This window comes from Podarcis vaucheri, assembly GCF_965113315.1.
Source record: "Podarcis vaucheri genome assembly, chromosome: 3".
Taxonomy (NCBI): domain Eukaryota; kingdom Metazoa; phylum Chordata; class Lepidosauria; order Squamata; family Lacertidae; genus Podarcis; species Podarcis vaucheri.
In genome coordinates, this window is record NC_138761.1 from 74,081,207 (window position 1) to 74,093,706 (window position 12,500).

General features: G+C 39.1%; 1 protein-coding gene across 1 annotated transcript in view; it reads right to left on the minus strand.

The window, feature by feature from the left end:
• The window catches only part of FIG4 (FIG4 phosphoinositide 5-phosphatase), a 58,551-nt gene that overhangs the window by 37,917 nt on the left and 8,134 nt on the right, over window positions 1-12,500 (minus strand). Inside the window, exons 3-8 of the mRNA XM_082216771.1 lie at window positions 10,233-10,356; window positions 8,608-8,764; window positions 6,826-6,876; window positions 4,283-4,431; window positions 2,348-2,476; window positions 832-932 (exon numbers count right to left, since the gene is read on the minus strand). Coding sequence (XP_082072897.1) covers window positions 832-932; window positions 2,348-2,476; window positions 4,283-4,431; window positions 6,826-6,876; window positions 8,608-8,764; window positions 10,233-10,356 — 711 coding nt within the window. The remainder of the gene's footprint in view (window positions 1-831; window positions 933-2,347; window positions 2,477-4,282; window positions 4,432-6,825; window positions 6,877-8,607; window positions 8,765-10,232; window positions 10,357-12,500) is intronic.

A 12,500-nucleotide genomic window follows, 5' to 3' on the forward strand; every position in this document is an offset into this window, starting at 1 on the left:
ACTCCAGACATAAACAAATTTGTTTGGAAGAACGCCCTATTAATTTTAGTTTTGCTTTCTTCTACAAAAACATTTTCAGGTTGAACAGCCTAAATCCATAGCTGCGTCAAACCAGAGACCCATGAGTGTACTAGAAGACTGCCTGGTATAAGCCTAAGGAATTTAATTACTGAAATATGCTTTATCTTGTCCCAGATGTTTTGTTCCCTTACCTATATAGGTAAGCAGCGTCTCTAGGCAACAAAAAGAACTAAGGACAGACAATTCTGAATAATCCCCTAGACCTTGATGTTCACATGGAATCCAATCATCATCTGAAACGTCCACTTGAGAATAAGGATCCTGGGTATACGCTGGCTTGTAAGTCTATTTCAGGAATGGGAAACAATTTTCATCTGAAGGCCATGTTCCCTTAGGGCTACTTGCCAATGGTAGTTGCACCGATAGGCATAAGTAGGCATGTTCCTATGTGAACATGCACAATGTGATTAGAAAATTGTAGCACACCTGTAATTGCACAACAAAGCCTAGAAAAGATATATGGTAAATTAGATCACTGAATTCAAGGACATTCACTAATGCCCAAGGGTTTCCAGTATTTTACATTAAAAAAATTAAGCACATTAAATACACCACATGAATTTTGAACTATAAATGTCATCCTCAAAAATACCATGATTTACAAGTTTTAGATTTGCTTGTATCGTTGCCCAAATGAGGCAAAATACCTGTGCTACAAAGCTAAAGGATTTAAGGTCTTAGTCTCTATATAGCAATAACATGTCTTCATGAAACTCTCACAGTGAAAAAACAGATAATGATCTATTTTACCTCACAGTTTGCTCCTCTCTTCAGAAACCGTGTTCCAGCAAATTTACTTGATCTTCTAGCTATCAGGGTGACGTACACTGGACGACCATAAATGAGCAGCTCTTGGAAGCCAAGTTAAGGGTTACAGATGTTTATATTATTTCTCTAGCTTATTTCTCTTGAATTTTCCCTTAGTCCTGGCATATACATGAATACACCTACTCTCAGTGCCTTTTTGTAACTTGTTTTGAAGCAGATGAAGAGTATCTTCTATTTTTTTTATATATACTCATCTGCAGGGCTTCCATTTCAAACAAGAATATTGATAACAAAAGCAAAAGAAATGGTTATTAACTATTTTGGATTACTTTATCTGGACAAAGAGTTATTTCAAGCAGATATGAGAACTCTCAAACATTCAGCAGCCCTGAGACTGTGGGACTAGAATATCAGCTTACCACTTTTGCCACAGACTTGTAATCCCATGCATCTTCTCAAACAAGAAATGTGGGTTTTTGCAATAAAATTGAAAGATAAAAAAAGCAAATCCCCTTTCAATGCTCTTTCATAAACGTCCTCAATGAATGTACAGGGTAGCCATGGCTACTTCACAAAGACTATTTATGCTAAGGCTAGATGACCTTCTAAAAGCAATGCTGAATGAAAGCATATTATTTCGAGAATGTTTTATATATATTGAACTAAAAAAGAATCTATGAACCAAATACTAAACATATAGTTATACAACAATTCAATTTCAGATATTACGTTGAGCATCAAGCTTCAGTATTACAAATAATAGTCCTTGATAAGCGTGTGGGTGTAGGGGGGAGCTTTGGAAGATACATGCCCTGTGCTCACATGCAACGTGATTTGTGTTTAGAAATATCTGCAGTTTTCAATCTTAAACATATGGAGCTACAAGTAAAGGCAACTACAAATGGAAATAATATTTTAGACAGGATATTTTTAGTTGCAATTCAAAAATAACAAATAAAGTATCATTTGCTTCAGTGTATATTCTATTTGATCCTTCTGTTGCACATTTTGGAGCTGTTTTCAACTAATGTATTTTTATAGTAATTCTACTCTTTTGTGTTTCCAACTATCTGCCCCTAAATTAGTCTGTTCAATTATCCTATTGAGACCTGACTTCACAGTGGAGCTAGTTAAAGACATGGTCACTGTGATAGGTAAATTAAGCTATTATCAAGCCCTTATTTCTTCACTGGCAATACTAGCCCATGCACGATTTCTCGTAACATGCATGCTCGGAATAAGAATTTTCCTTCATTGTGTTTCATTATCTATGCAGCAGATGAAAACTGAAAACTCATGTCCCCTTTTCACAGCAATTAGACCCAAGAAAGATCCTTAAAAAAAGAACTAGGCAATTAATTTGTGAATGGGTTTAATCAGCATGTCCGAAGACACTGAACAACAACTATATTGTGTGTTACCATAATTCATTTCTCTTTCTACAATTTCAATTTGCTGTTCCTGTAGTAAACATAAATCACCAACAGTAGGAGGATACTTGACTGTCCACAAAATCCATGAATAATATACAACAACCAGTCTCGATGAACCGTGGTTTTGACTATGTCAAGCAGTTTACCATTCCACACATATTTCCTATAAGGTTCACTGCAAATTCCAAACACACCTGAAAAATAATTGCAACCAAAACAGTAAGTATGTGTGTTCAATGTGGATTTTAATCAGACTGATTGTTCCCAACTCAAATCAATTGCATATGTATTAAGGCAATAATCTATTTTTATCTATCTTAAACAGTGAACAAAGATCTTTTTCATAATCACTGATTTTGAATGCTCTCACCCCTGAGATTCTGCACTGTTTTCAAGGACAGGAGGAAACAGAAACAATGTCAATAGTCTCTGGCTAACCATTGTTGGAAACTGGATGCTCGACTACACAAATCTTTGGTCTGGTGTAGCAGAGCTCTACTTTAGTCATATAGAGTGGTACCTCGGGTTAAGAACATAATTCATTCTGGAGGTCTGTTCTTAATCTGAAACTGTTCTTAACCTGAAGCACCACTTTAGCTGATGGGGCCTCCTGCTGCCACTGCACCGCCGCTGCACGATTTCTGTTCTCATCCTGAAGCAAAGTTCTTAACCCGAGGTAATATTTCTGGGTTAGCAGAGGCTGTAACCTGAAGCGTATGTAACCCGAGATACCACTGTACTACGACTACAGTCTATGTCTTGTAAAGGTGAAATGGGAGCAAGAGCTCAAGCCACTCTCAGGAAACAAAGTTCCCCAATACTATTATTAATTTTATTATTTATTCAATTTACATATCTCCCTATATCCAAAGATCCCAGGGCGATGTATTAAGAGGCATATAGGAAAGCCAGATTGCCTTCAAAATTATAGAATGAGAGTCATTATATATGCTTCTCCCCCACCCCAAAAATGGTAGGAGTTTTACAAACTGCCCACATGAGTGGTACTTCATCTAATTATTATTAATGATTCTATAAGATTCCAGGATAGCTGACATGAGTGCTTCTCATGCTCACTCCCTTCACGATGAGATGGGAGCTATGACAAAAAGCCAACACCCTACTCATGTACTCTCAAATTTTCACTGTGGAGGGGTTGTAGGGGTATACCTGCTGGCCCTGGCCCCTCCACCCCAACCTTCTCATATTGACTGGAAACATGAAGGGAAATTGAACTTGCATTTGAGTAAACATGGTTGCAATCCTCCTTGCAAAGTGGTACCTAGGGAAGAATTGTAACCATTTTTGGCCATATGCACTGATAATTCCCCTTTAATCCTTCCCACTCAACATGCACAGGTTGCAGGTGGAGGCCTGTACAGGCAGCCCCTCCACAGATACAATTTAAGAATGTCTAAACAGGACCCAAATTCTCCACATTTTTCCTCCAGTAACTTATACCTCTCTTTTCCTATAACTGAAATTTTAAAAACAAATTTAATTTTCATTGCTGATCCAAAAATAAAATAATGAAAGGCTTTGGCTTAAGTTCATGAGTGCTCCCAAACACTACAATTCTAACAAGCACTACCCTATTTTCCCATCAGTATTTGGCACTGTTGAACAAAACAAAACAATTAACACTATTTAAATGCTACGGAAGACAGATTAATGCTTTATGCATAAATTTGTATCTATCAAACCTTCAAATTAGTTGAATAATCAATTGTCCCCCAAAAAATATTTCAGCATGTCCAATTATTCTCCTGAGTTACCATTTAACTTACCAAAATAAGCAATTAATCTTTTATAGGCATTGTCTTGGTCAAAAACATAAAAAACCAACTCCACTAGCTGTAATTGGCCCTTTATGTAATCTTTCATTAATTTGGAGCTGTTACAACACTACAACAATCAATAACAAAGAGCTAGATGTTTCTGCTGTTGAAATAATTCCAAATATATGCCTGATGGCTTATTTCTATTTAAGTCACACTCACCACTTCCACCCTGAGTTGCAAGTCCCTCATCTTCAAAAATATCAAAACTCTCCTGCCTCGTTCGAGTTGTTTCTGCCTTTAGTATGTCAAGAGGCATCCTCAGAACAGTAAGGTTATACTGAAGAGAGTGGGACAGATCATAGCTGTAGCTGAAATCAGGATGAAAAAGAAATATAATGGTAGAGGCACTTTTGACATAATTCAGGATACAGGTCCGCAGTTGCTCAAATGCAAAACAGGCTACCTTCAGGTGTTATGGCTTCTACATATGCCTTGGGCGGGCCTAATCCAATATGGTACAGAAGGGTCAGTGGGGTGTAGTGGGCAGAATATGAGCTCTTCCTCAGTCAAGACACAACTTGAGGGACCATGTCTAGTCCCTCCTCATCAGAGCCTAAGAGGGCTGCTGTGATTATAAAAGGGAATAACTCTATTATGCACCTTGAGATCCTTTGGAGGTAGCGCAAAATACAAGCATTTACTTATTTAGTATTTCAGCTATTTATATACTGCTTTATCACATGACTTCCTGAGCAGTGTGCATAAAGATTACAAAAAGGCATGCAGTGGATAAGACCCATTAAAATTAATCATGAAAACATAAACTTCATTAAAATGCATGCTGAAATGGAAAGGTCTTTGTCAAGCGACTAAGGTTCAACAAGGGAGGGCAGCTATCTGATCTCATCTGGGTCCTCAATACCAAATGTGCAGCTTCTGGTGGATACAAACTGGGCGTCTGAGCCATGGGGGGCCACTAATGAGACACCCCCCAGGTTCTTAGTGGCTAGGCAGGGATATCAGGAATCAGGAAGTCCTTAAGGTACTCTGGACTCAAGATATTACGGGCCTTGTAAATGAATACAGTACAAGAACCTTGAACTTGGCCCATAAACACGTAAACAGCCAATGCAAGCTTTTAAGCACCAGAGACATGTGCTGGCAGTAGCCTGTTCCTACCATCAGTCTAGTTGCAGCGTTTTGCCCAAGTCCCAAGAGTAGACACTTTTATTGAAACTGATCTGACTTGGGTATGCAAGGTGAAAATGATAATCCTGTGGTGCAGACATTTACAAAATAAAACAACAACAACAACAACAACAACAACAACAACAACAACAACTCTGAAGCTTTGTTATTAAATGGAGTGCTGAAACTGATAACTTGTAACTTTGGTGGAGCTTGGGCTTGGTTCGTAATGAGCTCAGTCCCTCACTCTTCCTTCCCATTACCCAAAGCTTAACTGTTAGCAGCTGCAGTTAAGCCTCTTGGGAGGCCTCTTTGTAACATCTCCCCCATCCTGATGCCTGAAATACTGAAATGAAAGCATCCCAGGCGCTAAGTATCTCAGGAAATGTAGTATTCCAGGACATTTGGAACAGAATTGCTGGAAATTACATGCCCCGTGGTTCTTGGCACCTAAGATACTGGTTTTTCTGTATCCTAGGCAGAGCAAGCCGCTGGGGTGCCTGGGGCGGCGCATGTGCCTTGCGCCCAGGGGTGGGGCCAGCCACCCATGGGAGCAGGGCAGGACATGGGGGCTGGGGCAGGACACTCTGTGGGGCTTCCGGAGTCTGCCTGCTTCCTCCCACTCAGCTGCCCTACAGCTGAGGGAGAGGCAGTGGGCGGACCGTTTGGGCAGCATTGGAGTCTGTGCATGCCCAAGCCACTGTGTCTCTCCCAGGGGAGACGTGTGGCTCTGGCGCATTGCAGGCCCCATGGTGAGTGCCGCTTGGCATTTTGTCACCCCCCTCAGTAGTGAGACCCGGGGCAGACCACCCCCACCACACACCCCTCCCTCCGCCCCTGATCCTAGTCAGCAGTGACTAGTGGAGATCTCACCCAGGTACATTTTGTGATAAGAAAAAGGGATGATGGGGCAGGGCTCTGGTGTGTGGGAGGAGGAGCAAGACTTAGCTCCTGACACACTCTCAATGAAATGGTTGGGAATGCCGAGGAGTGCAAATTTCAGAATGGGCTCAGAAATAATGCTAGTCATTTTCAGATTTCATGGAGAAAATAACTTGTTTTAGCTGAGGCCCTTTCTAAAAACTGAGATGGAAGGGTTCATCCATCATTAGCTTTGTATGCGGTCAATTGTGCCCACTGATCCTTGGAACTTCCACCTTCACCACTGCAGGGGTCAAACTACATGAAAAAGTCATCAAGGGGACTTAATGGCAACCAGGTAAAGGAGCCAGAGACAAGAATGGCTGAGACAATTTCACATATGATCAAGGTGTCTCCCCTGCCAAGTAAGTATCTGAACGTTCCTATGTGATGCCAATAAAGGTTACTTGACTTGACTTGAATTTCACATATGAGAACAGAAGGATCCTAGGACCTGGACAGTGGTAGGCAACAAGAACATTCTGTTTTAACAAATAAGAAGTTGCCTGTGAGTGTTTCTAAATGGAAATACTTCAGACATCTTTATCCTTCTACAGGATTGTGAGAGAGATAATGGAGAAGGAATTCTTGGATGTTCCATAATTAAGAACCAATTTCAACATTCTAATAATCATTTGAAATGAAAAGCATACCTGAAATAAAAGTTACTAGACAGGTCCACGTTCTGAAATATTCGAAGGTATCTAAAGACACAGTAAGACAATATTCTCATAAAGCAAGGGTTTGCTTTGTTATAGCCCCAATACTTTAGCCCCTCCACCAACAATGAAACATCCTATCAGACAAAGAGTCATTCTCATTAGCTCTGAACATGTTTTGAATATTTCTTATATTGGTTTGTGAGCTCAAAACCATATCCTCTCTATAAGAATGAAGATGCCTGGAGAACATATGATAGCTGTACATACCCTAGGAAAAAAAGTCATAAAAGAGAAGGAAACACCAAAACTTTAGTTAATGACAATGCACCAGTATAAAGACAAGCCACAATACTAGACTTCATACGATGTCAGGTGATGAGTCTTGGCCAAAACAGTGTAGGCCAAAGGTTTCCCACCAGTGCTCTGAAAGGTAAGGAAATGAGGCAGCAATCCTTTTGGGGGACTCCAAATTAAGAAAATGGTGGGTAGATTGCCTATAGTGGTTGAAATTTTTAGTTGTTGAGCTTTTTGGGGGGAGGATGGCCCAGAGTTGTTGAGCTCAACCGCATGACCTATGACAACACTCACACATGTCACAAAAGCCATATATCGTCTGTCTGCTGATCAGTGACAGACAATCAACACCAGCCCTTGCCACAGCCACCAATAACATGCCCAACAGCTGCTGGCAATCTCCGGTTCGCATGACCCCACTATGCACTATCCATGTATAAGATGACCCCCAATATTTAACATAATTTAATTTTAAAAAAATTGTCCAATACATGGAAAAGTACGGTAAGTTCCACTGAATTCAATGAGTTACTTCTAAATAGACACACACACCACTGTGGTATTAACCCTTCTCTGTGCTATTAACCCATAGCTATGCATCAGCATTGGTGACCACACATTTGAGGTAGTAGATGATTTTGTCTACTTGAGCTCCACCATAACCAGCAACTTCTCCATCGATGCTTAGCTGGGCAAGTGTGGCTCACCTCTCCAAAAGGGTATAGGAGAATGTGATGCTGGGCAAGCAGTGGCTCACCTCTCCAAAAGGGTATAGGAGAATGTGATGCTAACAACCAATACCAAGATGAAGGTCTACCAGGATCACATAGTTAGCATGCTGCTTCATGGTAGTGAGATGTGGGCAACTTACACCCACCAGAAGCAGTGCCTCAATGCCTTCCATATCTGGGCATCACAATGCAGGAACGGGTCTCAAACAAAGATGCAGTATCTCAGCAACATCTACACTGGCTTGTTCATGTCCACAGAATGGAAGATGGTAGGATCCCTAAGGACATGCTCTACGAGAAGCTGGCTTCAGGCAGCTGGCTTGTTGGCAGACCAACTCTGCATTACAAAGATGTCTGCAACAAGACTTGAAGGCTGGCAACATCAACTCCACTGTGTGGGAATCCCTTGAAGATTACCACAGTGCCTGAAGACAGTTAGATTGTGTATCCACAGCAATGACCAGAGGAGGAATGACGGCTGAGATGAGCGCAGAGAGAAGAAAAACCATGATGCACAAATGGCCACCTTCATCAGCCCCAGTTTCTATGAAACATGTTTATCTCCTATTAGTCTATACAGGCACCGTAACTCTCCAAAGGGTTGACTTCACCCCTAAAGAACCACTCCTCCATTATTTCCCAAGTCACATGGATGCCAACTTATGAGTAGACATGCATATCACTGTGCTATTAACCCTTGTCCTCTGTGTATGATTATGTTATCTCAAAGAGAAAAAGGATAATTTACCTTGCTTCATCAGGATGAGTCACTCGTACAGAGTCATTTGGAATATATATCATAGTTGTATCTTCTATTTTATACATTGCATGTCCTCCAATATCTGCCATCTTTCTTCTCTTTGTAATTAGCACAATGTAGTATCCTTCTAAAAATCTGACAAAGCCTGTAAAAGACAGAAGAAATTACTTCTGTCATTTTATTCAATATAGTACTAGACGGCTAAAACCAAGCACATGCCATTTCAAGTTGTATTTCCTAACACCTCAGAAAACTGCAGTTGGAGAAAAAAACTCCTGCGCAAATGGATCTCCTTTAATTTACAGAATTGTATGAAATGAGCATGCATTTCCTTCTAAATTGTAAACTAAATTATTCAAGGATATAAATTAAAATGTGCTTTCGAAAGTGGTTGCTGGCTTTTGATTTTCTTTTCTTTTCCTTACAAAATGATTTATTGGATTCTTGATGGATATTTCATCAAGTCAGTGCCGGGGTGAACTAAGGAAACCGAAAAACCCCATATCAATGTCTGATACTGCAACGTGACTGATTGTACAATGACTGATTTGTCTACACTTTGTCGTTATTAAATTCAACTTGAAAAAACTTTTCATCACTGCAGGGAAAAGAACCCCTGCCTAGCAGAATAAGAAAATACCACATCCACTTCAAGTGGTAATATTTGATACAGAGACCAGGTGAATTTTTCATTCTTTGAATTTTATTAGGAGTAATCATTTAACTACTCATCAACTATGGATTCTGGCATTTGGCTAGTTACTCTGGCCCTTAATTACTTATCTACATTCAGAGACATTTTGCATGTTGTAACAATGCTGCATGTGTGTACGTGCAGGAACAACAGCAAATACAAGAACCACTGTTCCCATATGAGCCTACCTGCTTTTAAAGATCTTTGTCAAAGACTCTAGTCCAGATATTCCCACCTTCAAAACTTAGACAAGTAGTTCCTGGGGATAGGGCTTTTTTCAGTGGTAGTGCCTCAGATGGCAAATGCTCTACACCAGGCATAGGCAAACTCGGCCCTCCAGATGTTTTGGGACTACAATTCCCATCATCCCTAGCTAACAGGACCAGTGGTCAGGCATGGTGGGAGCTGTAGTCCCAAAACATCTGGAGGGCCAAATTTGCCTATGCCTGCTCTACACAATACATTCAGCTGAAGTCTAGCTTTTTAACTTTTAGGCACAACAGCTTTTAACGGACAGGGTATTTTAGTATGCTTTGCTGCTGTTTTGCTTTTACAGTTTTTCTTGAATTGTCTGTAGTTTTATTGCAGGGTTGAGGAACCTTTATTCAAACTGAGGGTCAAATTCCCTTTTAGTTATGGGATTTTGTGTCTGGTTTCATGAATTACCGTACTTTTCCGTGTATAAGACTATTTTGTTTTACTAAAAAATAATGTTAAAGAAGGGGGGTACTCTTATACACGGGGGCAATCTCTCCCCATTTTCTTAATTTTGAGTCCCCAAAAATAGGGGGCGTCATACACGGGGGCATGTTATACACGGAAAAATACGGTAACTCTACTTACAAAGACTTGATAATATTCAAATTTATGCAAGCCACTTCATAATAAATAAATAAATATATAAAAAGGTGTGCCTTACCTACTATACCAAAAGCGGAGACTGCGCGGGATAATCCAGAGGAGCCCTTCTGTCCAATTTTTGTCCTGTTCCCCAGATCTAAGCGACCAAGCAGCTCTCTCACCTCTTGTTGGGTATAGACATGCTTAAAATGGAGAATGTGCAATCATATAAAAATATGTTCCTTTAAAAACTGCTCTGAATAATTGCATATACAGAAAGAGAAAGGACTGTTTCTATGTCTTGTTGGAAAACGAATGAACTGATTGCTGTTTTCCTCATCCTTTCATGTTTTGTAAAGCATAATCCAATTGTAAACCAGATGCTGCAAGATGTATAGCAGCAAAGTGGGTGAATTTCAAAAAGGCTTCAAATACAGCTTAGGCCCCAGTCTAAAGTGTTTTGTGTTTTCTTCACATTAAAAAACATAGATTCAATTATGGTTAATTAACATTCCAAAAAATCTTAAGCTATGTTGTTAACAACTCATTTAAATAAAACTGAAGACTCAATGAGGGAGATAGACTTTGTAATATGCCGATAGAAAAAGCTGAAATAATATCCATTGGATAAGAGTCCTATAACACTGGAGACGCTACTGGGGCTGAATATTGTGACTTGAGAGGATGTTAGGTTTTTGATGGTTCTTGCTCATAGTATCATTCCAGAAAAATTCACACAGATGGTAAGTTGCCGCAGAGAACTCATTTAAATGGTTCCATAGGAAATCATTCCATCACAATCGCTCATGGCAATAAATAAGAGACCACTAAATGCATTCTTATGACTTGATCATTCAAAAAGGTATATCAACAGGTGGATGCCACCAACAATCATTTTTCTCCCTTATTTATTATTATTATTATTATTATTATTATTATTATTATTATTATTATCTGCACAAATTGTATAGTAATGGGTAATAATATCCTTCTTAGTGCTTGGCAGAATGAGATAATTGTGAATTATCAGGCTGACACAAAAATCAAAAGCAATGGGTCTCACAGCCACTTGGCACACAACAAATAAGCACAGAGGGAGGGAGGAAGCATATCTTAAACAATTTCCATCTCTTTTACTATAGTACTGGAGATAAAACTAATGGATTTTCTTCAGTCCTACAAGTTTCATTTTCTATGACACAAGAGAAAAATATGCAATCAAATTCTCTCTCAGAGGACATTGTAGGTTGTACCTAAATGTGTTCTTTCTTCAGAAGAGATCTTCCATAGGAGGAAGTCATTTCTGTCATAGGAACAGAACATTTTGATATGAGCCAAGCTCAGAAGTTGTTCCCAGTTACCACAACAAAATCACCCACCACAGCCATTCATTTACTACTGTTCAGCCCCTCTACTGGAAAACAATATAAAATGAGAGGAAACAATATTTTGAAATGAAACATTAGGAAAGGGACCATCTGTTTTTTGATATAAAGTTAATATGGATGGGAAAAAGCTACTTATGAAGAACTAATAAAAAAGACAGATCAGGATATAAAACTCAAACCGTATAAAGAGGTAGAGAATTTATATACAGGGTGGTTACAGTATCACCAAGTTAATGATCTACTAAAAGAAGATAAAAGGAAAAAGGGATTCGAGGATAAGAAATCTAAATTTAATATTGATATTCTAGAAGGTAAAAATAAATTATTATCAAAAACATATGATTTATTATTGGATTGGTATACGAAAGACGAAGAGATAAAGGAAGCTATGGTTAAATGGGCTATTGATTTCGGCCATAATATCGATTTTGATGCGTGGCAAGAACTATGGAATGTAAACATGAAATTTTCGGCTTGTACTGCTTTAAAAGAGAATTTGTGGAAAATGATCTACAGATGGCATCTAACGCCGGTAAAGCTAGCAAGGATGTATAGAACAAAAAATAAGAAATGTTGGAAGTGTGGAGAGGTAGAGGGTGACCTCTACCATATGTGGTGGACCTGTAGTAAAGTGAAGGGCTTTTGGGAACTAATCTATAACGAACTTAAAAAAATCTTTAAATATACTTTCCCAAAAAGACCTGAAGCTTTTCTACTGGGATTGATTGGAAAGGAAATTGAAAAAAAAAGATATAAAAAGACCTCTTTTTATATGCCACGACAGCAGCCAGAAATATGTTAGCTCAGAATTGGAAAACAGACATAATACCGAATATAATGGACTAGCAGGTTAAATTGATGGACTACGCAGAACTGGCCAGACTATCAGGAAAATTAAGAGATCAGGATGAGCAGAAGTTTCAAGAAAATTGGAGTAAATATTTGATGTATATAAGAAA